The sequence below is a fragment of the Buteo buteo genome, chromosome 16 (assembly GCF_964188355.1).
Source record: "Buteo buteo chromosome 16, bButBut1.hap1.1, whole genome shotgun sequence".
Taxonomy (NCBI): domain Eukaryota; kingdom Metazoa; phylum Chordata; class Aves; order Accipitriformes; family Accipitridae; genus Buteo; species Buteo buteo.
The window spans coordinates 21,542,408-21,557,477 of NC_134186.1; the positions used below are offsets into that span (position 1 = coordinate 21,542,408).

The 15,070-nt window shown below is 35.8% G+C and overlaps 1 protein-coding gene across 1 annotated transcript in view; it reads right to left on the reverse strand.

Annotated features, from left to right (window-relative positions):
- Positions 1 to 15,070, reverse strand: part of SPON1 (spondin 1) — a 204,799-nt gene that overhangs the window by 154,807 nt on the left and 34,922 nt on the right. Inside the window, exon 3 of the mRNA XM_075048177.1 lies at positions 7,889 to 8,022. Coding sequence (XP_074904278.1) covers positions 7,889 to 8,022 — 134 coding nt within the window. The remainder of the gene's footprint in view (positions 1 to 7,888; positions 8,023 to 15,070) is intronic.

Here is a 15,070-nt window from a genome sequence, read left to right on the forward strand (position 1 = left end):
GTACATTTTCTATGTATCAGAGATTGTGTTTGTTCTAAGGGCTGTTAGGATGCATAGAGATATCCAAGATTGCTATCTTAATTGTGTAGAAAGACATAAAGTGTCTACACAAAATATATTATTTAAGCTATGCACAAAGAAATATTAAGCTATGCTGCTATTATCTCTATCAAAAATGAAGTTCAGAAGCTACTGCTGTTGTCATGTGGTCGTTAACTGGAAGATATAGATTTTTTTTTTTAACTATTAGTATAGGAATTTTGATCATTTGTCTGCATGCAGAAGACTCATTAATTCTACTGGGAAAAATCAATATAGCTATTTATAATACAAGAACTGTTATCTTCTATTGTTCCATAAACAGCATATAATTGTTACCGAGAGCTCTTGCTAGGCAAGGAAGGCAGATTGTTCTCTATTTTTCCTTGGCCATTATATTTAGTCATAATGGAAAGCTTTCAGTAAATGCTTTGTAACTGTGCTCAACTGTTCCAGTATTAGTATTCTAATAAAGAGTCAGGTAAAATTGTTGACATCTAAGTATCTGGACAATCACACAGGAAGACTGAAAGGATAAATGGAAAAGACTGAATAACAAGCTTAATATCCAATTCAAAAAGGCGGTGTATGTGTGTGTGTGTGTTTGTCTTTACACTTTGAATATTTGGAGGCATAATTTTACAGTGAACTCCTCATAGCTCTTCAACTATGTACTAGTAGCTCATCTGCTTCAAAATAAACAGGGTGATTTTTCAATAATTACAAATCCATGAATCACCTTTTCAAGAAATAAAACCCTCACATATTCAGGAATCCTAAAATAGCATGCAAAATCTCATCATATTTCACATTTTGTAACAAATAGGATGCATTTAAAGAATATAAAGAATATAAAGAATGTAAAGCATTTAAAGAAACACCCAATTAAGCACATGGAAAAAAACTTGAGCTATATATTACTCAGGTAAGTATCCCCCAAAAAAATCAAGGAAAATTGCACATATTGGGGTAAGTACAGCCTAGCAAAGAAAAGAAAATGTTTTAGTGGTGGGTGAGAGCATCAGGGAGGAGCAAAGAATCTACTTATACTGCTTAACCACCTTAGTCTAGTAACCTGAATAACTTAAAACCTTGCCCCACTTCTCCTCCTTCTGCAGCCTCATAAGTACTAACGAGGAGCATGGCACAAGCCTGAAAAGTAACACAGAAATTTGTCAGCTCTAACTGTACATCATTCTTTTTACTTTATTGGTTTTTAAGTTCAATTCTGTGATCATCTGTCAAATGTTCCTTTTATATGACCGGCAATAATTTCAGAAGCAGCACTGTAGCTTCCACCCATTTAAAGCAGTCTGACTGATGCAGACCCACTCTGTAGCTCATTGACAACTGGAACTTCTTTCTGGTAGGAGCAAATTTGTGCAACTTGTTTTTGTGACAGAGAATCATATCATCAACACTTTTAGTAAGAGAGATTAGTTCTGAAATGCATTTCATTCTGACCATTTCAATTTGGCATTTCTGATAAACATTTTTCTTAACGCAGTATTATTGAGTTGGTCATATATTAATTTACACACCGGAGAAGCTGCTCTTGTGTTTTGTGGGTTTTGTTATCCAGATGCCTTGTGCTCTGTTTCTGGCCCAAGGACTCTGGTTGGATGTCATCATGAGTTTTGAATGTAGGCAAGAGATTTGGCTGCATATCAAGACAGTTTCAGTATGTATATGTAGTTATGAACTCATGGGGTTTTGTGACATTTGGTTCCTTTGCGTTTGGTTCTTCTTTTAGTCTTTCCAACATCACATTTTAGTGTAGTGTTTACTCAGAGTGAGATGCCAAGTGACCTGAATGAATATAATGCTTGAAGTTACAAGACATTAAAAAGTACATGTTCAAAAAGCTCTAGCTGGAGTTCATTTGCCCTCAGAACTTTGCAGGCTCAAGAGCAAGAGGACTGCCAGAATCCACACGGAGGTTTGAAACTGAGTATTGTATCCAAGGTGTAGACCCATGGACTAGAACTGAAGTTGTCCTCGTAGGTATGATAGCTTTGCTACAATAGCACAACTACCTAAAAGATTTTGCCAATACATACTTGATGTACTAAGTATATCATAGTTTTTATTTGGAAGACTGCAATTCTTTAGAATTTCTCTACTCTCTGACTACATACAGGCAAAACCCAATCTAATTAAAATAATGAAGAGAATTACATATGCAGAAAAACAATAAGTTTCACACTTTTCCACGAAAATTATAAAACATTTCCCTGGAGATGGCTCAGAAAACGTTTCCAGAAACAAACTGCAGAGACGTTATGACAAAGACAGTGGATTTCTGCAAGTAGTAATGGTAATAAACACTATTTACAGATACCAGATTTTAATTTGTTGGTTGTTTAAACATGATATGTATAGCAGAAATAAATAACTTGTCAGCAAGAACTTTTGTTACATCTACTATACAAGTCATATCCATTGCCTGAGAACTCAATTATTCAATGAGCCAATCAGAGAACTGTGGTTTCTTTTCCAAAGGGTAAATTGAATATAACTTATCTGTATTTGGCCATCATTTACTACATTAACAATTAATCTCAGACTCAGCGAAAATCACCAAATGCTAAAGGAGGAAAAGATAATTACAATCTAGCAATACTTGACTCTTAGATCTACACCAGCTGACAGATATAATCAATTCGGATATTAACAGGATTCTCCCTACCATAAAATTTTAATATGTGACAAGCTAAGACAATTTACAAAATTTTCTTCACTCTTGTTTTATATTACAGAATTCTAGAAGTACTTGCAGAAAACTATTTGTTCTGTATTTTCCATCAATTGCACAGGTCAGACCTTTACCCACCTGTTCAGTACCACACTGAACAGAGACACTTTACCTTGAGGAATACAACTAACCAGTCAGAATCTAGAAATTGAGGGCTAACAGTGGCCTAAAAGAGGTACTTGCCCATCACTACTAAGAAACTTTTAATAAACGCTTATAGTCTTTTTTTTATCAGTGGAATAAATCACTAATTGAAATCCATATTTAAGACTTTCCTTGTTAAACTAGATAAATCTCCATCAGCTGTTTTTTTCTTTTTTTTACAGAATTAAACATTCTCCAAATATTAGCTGTCAGATATAAAACCAAAAAAATGTAGGTGTGCTGTTCTACTTTTGCTGAAAAGTAGAACATGCTAAACCAAGCATGACAGTCTACATGCAGAAAATGGTTTAAAAAAAGTTAAAAGAGTTTTTAGACTCACTTATTATGAGACACACAAAATATTAAAACAGATTGACCAAGTCAGGGTTTAAACCCCTGAAAATTTCTCCACTTCCATGTGATAGTACAAATACCACCAGACGCTACCACTGGTCAATTGTCTTTATAATTAGTTTTTATATAAATTGCACATAACAAAAATAATTATAAATTTCTCTCAAGAAAGTTTTAACAGTAGGTTTTCAAAGATGCTAGAAAGCAAATGCATTCTGAAGAGCCCAGAAAGCTAGTAACTAAGCTTTAGAACAGAATCTTTTATCAGATGAAGAAAATGACCTGGTCCTCCCATATTGCTGCATGGCACCTTAGTGTCCAATCAATCACAAGAAACAAGGGAAAGTAAATAGGGATAGAAAGATTAGATGTTGCATTGTGAACATGAAAACAAGTAGACTGCACACAGCATGACAGCTCAGAATGGTCCAAATAGATATCTTTAACCACAGAAGCAAGAAAGATATTGTAAGCACTTTCCTGCTTATGGTGGTATTTGGGTAGCTTCTGAAGCTAACACAGATGCTGAGGCAGCCAAGTGAATCCTTATTGCCAAGTAAGGTCTGAGTGCATTCTGTTGATTTATCTTTTTATAACAACTTTGTTCCACATAGCAAAACTTTCTATTCAAGTACCTAGTGCAGTGATGAGGCTGACTACACGATGCACTCTGACAGCCAACAATACACTCCATTTTCATTAGGTCATTCTAAAAATCAAGGTGTTTAAAATTGTCTTGCAGTGTCTGGGGCCAACCCCAAAGTGATATGCTGTTTCTCCATTCCACCCATCGGCAGAAATAATTTTAAGAGCTGGTATGCTAGAGTCTGTGTACCTTCCTATAATTGGATTTAGCTGCGCAATGTTCCTAGCATACATCAGGCAAGTGGAAAGAGGGCTTAAATCTTGAGGGTCTCCCAAGCAGTGTGTAATATCTAAGCAGAGTTCTGTCTTGTGCCTTCAGTGAGACTCAAGCATAGGCTTAAACATTTGGACAAATAGAGCCTCACTTATTGTTTGCATCCCAGAAGTACATTCAGTCCACTGGCAGTTTCAATAAAGAGTCTGGAAGGATTCAAACCTTTAGGCTATTTCGCTGTCATCACTTAGTGGGAATGAAGAGAATGGATGAATTGTTCTTGACTAAGCAATTACAATGCAACATCATCTGTTAATCCTTACCCCTCTTGTTTTTCCCCCCAATTCTAAGTTTTCACACAGAAAGAGTTGTTTTAGAAAGCAAAGCAATGATAAGTCAAATTCAAATGTATGTTTATTCTCCTAAACTTTGTATTTTGCAAGCACCCAGAAAGCTAGCATTACACACATATATGCTCATGCCAAAAGTTTTAGCATCCCTTACTGAACCCTAGAACTACAGATTACCATTTGCTTGTGTCATTTTACACTTGTCACAACCAAACTGATCACATGCACTATGCCTAGAAAGCATTGAGAAGACTACTAGCCAAATGTGGGCAATCAGGTGTTTCTATCAAATGTATCAGACCATGAAAAAAAAAAAAGTGTTCCCAAACCTCAGTACTAGTCCATGAAAAACTTCCTGGAAGCCCCTATACTTAATTATTGTAACCATTGTAAATTTAGAAAACCCCAATATTTGGCACTAAAACCATAATAAGTTTTTATGGATCAGCTATGTTTAACTTGTGACTACATTTAACTTTTCTATTTAATGAAGTCAGTAGACCAGGGCATAGTGAAAAGGAAAAAGTATATCCTTATGATTCAGAACAGTCTCCAAAATGCTGCCATTCTGTTTTGGAAATGATAAAACAAAATGATCAGATAGTCTCCAAGGACTGAAACAGATGTGTATTGATAGTAAAAAACTACTTGCACTCCATCACACAGAGAAGAAAGAAAAATAGAGGGCTTTTGTTTCCTCTAAAGTTCAAGGTTTCAGAATTTTTCCATGATGAGTATGGACTTAACTATTTAAAATAATAACTGCTTTTAGACTTTTGTTTTTATTGTATCATTAAAGCTCTCACAAATGACAGAATAATTTTGAAAACTGCATCCAACAGTTCTATGTATTCTATGGGCCCTGACCATAAAGAAGGTTTATGAAGACTGCTGACTGTAAACTCCAATTCAGATGTGGTCAAAGCTTTACATACAAAAGAAAAAAGGTAAATGTTGTTAATGCCAAAACCACATCAGTGATTGCTATGTAGGATGCCATGGAGGACTGCACTGCAGTGCAAACAAATGCTACATTATGATGTTAATTTCTGGCATCAGCAACTCCTAATAATGGTGACTGTTTCATTCTTTCTTTGAACCATCCTTGGGAATGGAGCAGTTGCTTACCTTCTGAGGTCAATAAAGCAACCATTGGGAGCAAGCTTGTATTTTTCACATAATTTTTACTGGAAAGTACCTAACAACTTCCTTTCACTTTCACCAGCACACACATGTAAGATACCCGCAAGGCACTGTAAATAGGTGGTCATAACACCAAAAATTTTTCCATTCCCCATGAACTTCAATTTCTAAGACGTTCTTTTAGCTGCCCAAACAGATTATGGGAACTGGTGCCAGTCAGCTAATCTAACTCTATATTGCCACTTTATTGTTTTGTTGGCCCGACTGATGTACATCCAGCAGTCTGAGAAGGTTGTATGCCACTGATTTACTCTGTACGTTCTTTAAGGCAGTGACAATTTCATATTTTTGCATGTATAACATCAGAACTGCAGTTCTGACTGTGTTAATTTCTGGAGCATCTCTGGAGTTTTCTGCAATAATGTGAGTACTTCACAGTGTAAAAACCAGAGTGTGGAACATCCAGCATGACTTGACCAGCAGAGAGGAGAGAGAATAAACATTTATCAAGGTTCCTGCAGTTGGTGGTACTTTACTACATTGCTTTGCTGACAAGGCCTAGGCAGGCCCCTTCAGTCCAACTTCAGTCACAGATGTTTTAGTTTCAGTGAGAATAGTATAGGTCTTGGTTCTTTATTTTTGGTAATGGCAATCCTACTTCAGACAGTAATAAAAAAAAAAAAAATCTATCAACTTGTGTTGTTGCATATCATTATTGGATTAAAGTTTAAATCTTGTATCTCTAAAAGGATGTATAAAACATCATCACCTTATTATTACACTACTGAAGTAGTAAGTGCCTCAAGCAATATTTGTTATGCAACTAAGAGGGAGGCAGTCCGAAGGGCAAAAGCAAATAGCTTTACTGATAAACAGCTCAGCAACACTGAAAGAGTCTTCTTGATCACTGAAGGAAATCTCAAAAAATTCCATATGTAGACTTTAACACACAACCTGTCTCGCCATCCAGCAAGCAGCAGGTTTCACAGTTTTACTGCAGTAGGATATACACTTGCCCGTCCTGAGCTTAAGAAAAGACTGTATTCTTCAACTGCTTCAGTGCACGTTAAAATAGACGATCTTAAACAGAATTATTTTACTGATACCAAGAGACAGCAGGTAGAAGTGCACTGCCAAAGATTTGAGGCTGTTCCACACCCAGTGTCAGGTTTGGGGCTAGACCACCCTCACAGATGTGGAAGAGAAGAGTGTTTATCTCTTGCACCAACCAGCAAAAGGAGAAGGAAGTGAAGCACAGGGTGAGAGGAGAGTAGCCATGGACCAGTTTTGCTGGTGGCAATTTTGCAGCCTGTTCAGAAATCAGTTGCAATTTTAATAACGCATTTTCCTGAATTGGCCTGAACTATCTTCAGCACAACCTTTGTGTTAGCATCTCCTTAGAAGGCTAGAGGTGTTTGGTGGCTGTAAAGGCATCCCTACTACTGATAAGACTCTTTGAAATTCTTTGGTCTACTGCAGAGCACATCTTAGCAATCGCAAAGTCTTATCCCAGACATAGATTCAAAGTAAGCAAAGAAATCCCAATGGTTCATGCATATTTGACCAATCTGTCCTACTAAATATGACAAGCAAAACCTTATGAGACAGGACTGTTTCTCTGGCAGTTTCCTCTGACAGTCTTCATAGTAAGAAATGACTTAAGGTTTCTACAGACAAATGAGTGGCCATAAAGCAAAGTGCACCTACAGAGCGGTACCTTTGTCTGTTGCTTGAAAAGCATGAATACAAACGCTTTAGAAATAGGCTGTAGAAATAATAGGATTGTTTACATCAGTAAATGATCACCACCTCTAAAATGAAAGCATTCACCTCTAAACAAATAGATCTGTTTTTACTGATAAAGGTCCATTTAGAAAATCCTGACTTACAGAAAGTTCCTATTATTCATCTCAACTAAGATCATGGTTTTTACCCAAATCTCAACCAGATGGATGCAATTTTGATCTTAAAGGTTCAGGATTTTTAGGTGGAAAAATGGCTGAAAGCCTACCAAGTTCAGTTAGGGTTACCAATTCTGTGGTTACTGAAGGCTTGGAGTAACTTTTGAAGACTTGGGCTTTAAGTTGCTAATATTTACCTGTGCGAGTAGAACCATCCTTGGTCAAGGGTGTCAAATGAGAAAAAAGCATCTAAGAACTCCACTAGTTCTTAATCTAATAAATATTAGATTTATTAACTGAATTTTACTTTAATGATTAATTTAATATGCCTTACAATACTTACTTCAGAATTACACAGCCTGTACCGGTAGGAGGAGCTGTCCAAAACACTTGAATGCGTGTCCTTCTCCTAGGTGTGCTCTCAGTAACAGCAACAGGACAATTACTCATGAACTGTGTTTCTTCTTCATCTATGATCTAAGGAAATATAAAGAGAAGAATGTGAAAAGATAAGGACGTACATAGCCGATGTCTCTCCAATATGTTTTGTCAGTTCATGTTTTCCTTCAGTAGGATTATTTGTAATACTCTCTGCTTAGCTCAGCACTACTTTGGTAAATTTATTTATAACATGGAGATCACTCACTGAAATGAAAACAAAAAGCCCACAAAATAAAGACAGAGGAATAATTCAGTTCTAGATGAACAGAAGTTAGTCCTTTCTGAGCATGGCTGCAAATAACCTTTTTTGTACATCCTGATTACTGGAGCTTCCTGTAAATGTTAATGAACTGTACATAATAAAAGATGCATAATTTCAATTTTTTTTATATTATGGCAACTGGTTAGGAAAGGTGAAACATGCTAGAGAAGAAGGCATTTCAGTTTGTTTGATTTTTGTTTGCTTTTTAACCTAACCTTTGTTTAAACAGTATTATTCTTAAGGTATCAAAAGAATCTCCAGGTCAAAGGAGGTAATATGTGAATCAATCACCCATAATTCAGAGACCATTATGTAGTCCAATCTGCACACATTTTTCCTTTTTTTGATTGATTGATGTTTAACAGAAAGGTTTAAGTGGTATAAGTCAACACAAAACCAGAGAGGCTGATTTGGAACTGGTGTTGTTCTAAGGATTTTACTCAAAGGTGTCTGTGACAAAATAGCTTTCTCACTACATATGTACTTCATGATTGTACTTTAAGCCTTCTGTTCATCAGATCTCAAAGAAAATTCATCAGAAGCTGCCAAGTTTTATTTGGAAGCAGGCAATGCTATGATATTGCAAAATTTCTCTTCAGAATTACTCAGTGGTCAACTTTCATTCAATGAAGCCACAATTCACACTACATTGGGTCAAGACTCAGGCAACGAATTATAAACCTTACCATTTTGAGAAAGAACCTGTATTTATCAATTTATAACAAGACTCAAGTCTGAAGGACCTTTTTCAGAATTCTGGTACTAACACCACACACACTTTTAGAGATTACAATTTAAAAAAAAAATCTTCTGGCAGTAAACATAAATTTAAACAAGTATTTTGACAAAAGAGTACTATTTTACATCGGGAAAAAGTGGCAATATCTATAGTTTGACTAGATCTGCTTTAGTGGGCAGGCATCCATGTTGTCTCACCCGGTGATACTGCCAGCATTCCCAAACATTTTTAGCTGAGCCAACAAGCATTTCTAGTTTTCCATGGCAGAATGAAGGGCCACTGGCCCAGAGGAGTGCTAAGAAACTCTGTTTAGCTGGTCAATAGGCTAACGGTTAATGAGTTTTAAAACTAAAGCCATTAATATTCTTCAACTTCTTTAATGCTTCGTAGAATCTGTGTAACTACACACAAAGTGTACAGCTACTACTTTGCTAGATTTTAATTAACATAAAGCATTGGATCTAGTGTAGGCTTAAGCTGGCCCTGCACATTTTCTGCTTCCACTTGATACAATTTAATGCACTTAACTCAAGCATCAAGAAAATTCCTAATCTACAATTCTGTCGTGGCCATCAACTGTATTTTTTCTGTCTATCTTATTCCTGCAACAGTAAAATAAAGAAATAAAACTCTTTACTTATCTCTCGGAAAGGTTGTCTCCATTATTCGGGTCCATCTCAATTGACCTTTTATCCTTATCTCACAATAATACATTCTCAATCAAAACCCCATTTTGGTGGAAGCTCTGAGTGAAGAATGGGTGATTTTATACCACCTCATACAAAATAAAATACTATTGTATACCATATAAAAGCAGTATAATTCCCATTGAAAGGGTGCTTTGGAGGTCACGTGGAAGTTCTTAAAAAGGACAGCTTTTCTAGAAAATCAGAAGTATTGCAAATTACTGTACAAGTTACACTAGCTCCATATTCTCTGGTCAGATGCAAACTGCTGGTGTAGTATAACTCACATTCTCAGATATAAGCTTTAAAAAAATGTTCAATTCAGGTCAAGAAAGATTAAGTAGTTATAGGTAAGTGTAAACACTTTACTACTGACCAGATAAAAGCTATTCAACAATGATCGATGAACCTTTCACATATGTTGATTTTTCCAAATCTAGTTTAGCTCGTCTAACACACACTTCATCAATGAATGTTTCTTGAGAAGCCCAACTGAAATCAACCCATGTTCTCAAAGTATAAAGTTGTTATTTTCAGTTAACAAGAATTTATCTGCTCTCATATCTCTAAATATCATTCTTCCAGCAGTCATCTTTGTGATGCATTTGCATGTTAAGTAAATTCTTGTCTCTAAGCAAGTCAATCCTGCTTTTTCCCCCAACAATGAATGGAATCAGAAGGAACACCAAAACCAAATCCAACAACTAATACTTAAGGAAGGAGTTGTGAGCGACTGCGAGTCGTTATTACAAGTCAATTTTCTGGCTGCTACAGAACCTGAAATATTTGTTTGAATTCTAGATAGTCATTAGGTTGGAGCACTTCCATGCCTTTTTCCAGTAGCAACAAATGAACACAGAAATGCAGACATATTTTGCACTTCTACAGCCTACCCAATTCCTGCAACATAGCAAGTTACAAATTTTCTCAAGGAATACAGATGCCTATCATGAAATAATTTAAAAGTTCTGGTTGCATTTTAGAACACAATCCTGGAAGAACAGGAAGTGGTTGAACCTCAAGGCTTCGTCACAATTTCCTGCGTCAGTAACCATCAAAGCAAGAAAACTTACGCAATAAGTGTCTACTGGGAAAACCTGACCATAAAAGAATAAGGTCCTCCAAAAAGAGTTCCTTTAAATTAGACAGAAGCTTTCTTAATAAGGACTCCTAATGTTGACAGAATACAGTAAAGAACTCCTAAACTAGTTGGAAAAGCTCAAATGTCAGTCGATCTGAGAGGATTAAAGACAAAGTTATTTTAAGATATTTTTGAAAACTCAGAAGAATTACCCAGATTCTAGGACTTCAGAGAAATATAAACCAGTCTCAAATATATTTAGAAAGGTGGGGTTTTTTCCATGTCCATGGAGGCTTGATTCTTTATAAATAGGGCGATACAGAAAGGGTTCATTACTTATACAACAGGATTCCAAATGACATGATATTTTAGGGTGGTGGATCATATTATTGCACTCACATAACACAGAGAAAGCAACAGTATCTTGGCCAACTATGGGCGGGTGGGAGGGATGGAAATGTAATCTCTGAAAATAATACAATCCTGACTTTCCTTCTGGAAAGAAGTCAGACCACATAGGCATGAAAGAAAGAATTGGCAGGAAAAAGGCATGCAGATTAAAATGTATAATTTGCAAAATTATAGCTTCTAAACGCCCAGGTTATCTGTAATGCAAAGCCATACATTTTTAGGAACGGGCCAGCAAATTAACTACATGTTGGACAAAAATCCTAAAAAACTAAAATAAACACTTGGCCGAAGAATCTGAGGTCTCAGAGGAGGGATCTCTATGTGACTAATTCTTTCAAATCTACAAACGCCATGACATTAAGTCTTAATGTTCTATTTAAGTTTTGGTGTGTTCTGGTTTTTTGGTTGGTTCTGGGTTTTCTTCCCCCATTATGATTGTAATATTATTGGACCAATTTATTCCTTCAGGGAAACTAGTGTAAATCCTGAATAAGACTCTTGGAGTTAACCTGGATTTGAATGCGTATCACAAAGTAGAACTTGGCTGAACTTAGGTAAATCTACAAACATGGAAGTAAGGATATTAACAGGGTGAATTTACCAGCTCTGGGCCCAGTCTTGCATTCTTTGCATATTCCAAACATTGATGAGGTCAAGAAAGAGTTTTGGGTGTTCCTGAAAAGCAGGACTGGATAACTGCTTAGCTGTTAAACAGATGAATGAGTGGTTTTCTTTTCTCAGAATTGGAACATTTCATGCTGAGTGATAGAGCTTGCTATCTGTTTCCGATTTCTATAGACTGTTAGTCAAATAAATGAAACCAGGCAGTTGTCCTCTCCATTGTTAAATTTATATCAGTATTTAAAAAAAAAAAAAAGTCAAAATGCTACACACGACAAAGAAAGGAATTAGTATCAAGTACAAAGGGAGATGAAGTTACATAAATCCTCGACTGGCTTGTGTCCACCTCCTTAGTCTAAACCACTGGCTAGGATGTTCAGCACCATTTCTTGTTCTGTGGACACATCATCACTTTCCACCCACTGAAACAGCTGCATTCTACTGAAACAACTAAGTTAAAAAAAACAAACAAACAAACAAAAAAACCACAAGACAGACAAAGTTCACAAGATAAGCATTTTTGTGGGCAGTTTTCTTCTTTGGAAGAGCTAATATGGAGTCTGACTTCCAGAATGTTGCAAAACTATCTTCTCCTGGAGGAAACTTTCCCATTATAAAAAGAACATTGGGTCTACATAATGGTAATAATATTTGGCCTTTAGGGATTAATCTAGAATAGAGCTTATTATATGGAATGGGAAACTAATGATGTACAAAGTCAGTTTAAAAAAAAAAACTACCTCGAAGATATGCTTCACATAACCAATTTCTCCAACTAAGAGACACAGTATTTCCTTCTGAGTCTGTGCTTAGAATCAGAACTGGGACTTTTTATGGAGTATCAGTAATCAATCTTGATGCGAACTATGATTCAAAGCTGTATAGCACCACCGAGCACTGCTGGGCTCTCAGTAAGTTTTGCCATCTTTAGCACTGCACCAGAAGATTGGACTTGTCTGATAACTAGCCACGCCTTGGACCACTGCAGAAAAGCGTACAAATCTAGCAAAGAAAGGCATTGCTAAAATATACTTGTAGATTACCACTACGCTCTGGTAACTTCTAGCAGAAACTTTACATAGATATCCTACGATGTTGTAATTGGAAATCAGATTTAGTTCTTAAATCATTACCTGTGCACAGACTTTATCAAGTAAAGATGAAATGTGTTAGATGACATGATGGTAAGTTCCGTGAAAGCAGTATCAGCACAAGTTATATGCCTCTGCACCTACCCACCTCCGTGTGTCTCCTTCTACCTGCTCATTTTTTATCCCAGACTCAAGGTACATGGGGAGGGAAAAAAAGGACCCTTCCAGTTCTACAAATAAGCATGATACCAGACAGTCAGATCAAGTCTTTGATGTATATTAGCAAAAGGAGAGGAAAAAATAAAGTATTTATAAATCATCTTCCAAGAAATTAAAAAAAAAAAATTAAAACAAACAAACCCACACCATAGACCAAATATTTGTGTGAGAGACATTCTAAGGAAAAGTATTTGAATTCTGTCCAACTGTCCTTCTCTTCTTTAAAACAAACAATTTGAATAATGTGTTCATTGCAAAAAAAGGCTGTGTTAGTTGATCAAAAGGAAAAACAAGCTACTGAGAGAATCCTGTATGAGAATCTTATGCATTAAAATGTCCAAAAAATTTTTGTTCTGAACAATCTTATAGTCATACCGTACTGCGTGTTGTTCTTCAGTCTAAACAAACCTAAGACCTATATTACACCTCTTGTAGGGCAGTAGGGTCTATTCTAAAGTGCAATTCAAACTAAAGGAGGAAAAAAGCAGTTAATGTGATGAGAATCTGAAGTACATTAAAGATAAAGCACTACACTGTCAGCTTTTACACTAAACAGCCTTTCCTGCCTCAGAGACTATGTATGGACCACTTAACAAAACAGCAATTTCTTCTTTACATAATTCAATGTATATGAAAAGAGAAGATGTATACTGAAAGACACAGGTAACAATAATTTGACAGCATTTCCTAAATGTAAAATGTTACATTGTATATTTTTTTGGAGTTTGAACCACTCAGTAAACTTAATCAATGTTGCAACATAAGGCTTATGCTGAAGGCTTACACTTGTAAAATAAAAATGGCCAATTAAGTAAAAGCTGTCCATGAAACTCAAGAGATAGATGAACATAGATTGTTGTGAACTGAGACAGTTTTCATCTATGTAGTCACTCAGAGTGGACTTAAGGTCCAAAGTTTAATCTTTGTTTCCTATGAATTTTTCTCCTTGACTGTAACAGTAACAGTTCTACGAAAACAGTTGGGTAAATTGATTTAACCTTCTTTAACAGACTATATTACTAGTATTTTTGACAGATAATCCAGCTTTTCTCAGATAACATATTACGTTTATAATCTCTAACAGAGAAACTATACTAGGCACAGAAATCTGTCATTATTCTCATAGCTATAAATCTCATTGAGTTCCACCTATAACTTTCTTTAAAAAATAGCTAGTCTGGCTAAGAAAAATCCTCTCATTTCATGTTTAAAAGGCTGTTAGTAAATACTAAGTTCCAGCGGGGAAAGGGCAAAATCTTTTTAAATACTATCACCTTATGAAATCCCTTTAAAGATTCTAGTTTCTTAACACATCCAATACTACCTAACAATCCTCATCAGAAATGGGAAATTATTTTGAGGACTGAACTTGCTTTTCACACCTTGGCACATAAAGATTCAAAGTGCACCAGTTGACTCTTGCCCAAGAGAGTGCCCTGGCATAAGCATTAGAGCATACAAATTAGTCGCAGCATTAGGGACATCAGCACAAGTAAATTGTGTAAAAGGAACTTCTTGTGACATTTTGTACAAAAGCAATGAGTCGCTCTGTGCCTTGCATGACAAATGGCTTAACTTTATTCTCCATGCTTTGTGTTCAGTCTACACAGCTCCTTTTACAACATTTGAAATTATGTATGAGGATTCTGGGCAAGATTAAAAATTTTAGTTTCAAAGAAATAGGACTTTTGGCTCACCTTGATGTATAATTTAATCAAGTTAGACCTAAATCCAGAGTAAATTTACTGAGGTCAGACTCTATGCTGAACAATTCAAACACATTAACTTGTGGGTTTCATTTTTTTTTTCATTACATTTAGGCAGTAGCTAAAAGACTGAACTTGCTTTTCAGTGAAATCAGGGTTCATTTATGGTCTAAATATAGTTTACATTTGGAAGCATGAAACAAGCAGATGAAAAAAGGCTAAATTTTATGAACACTTAGTCAAATGAAAATGAAAAAATATTACTTTC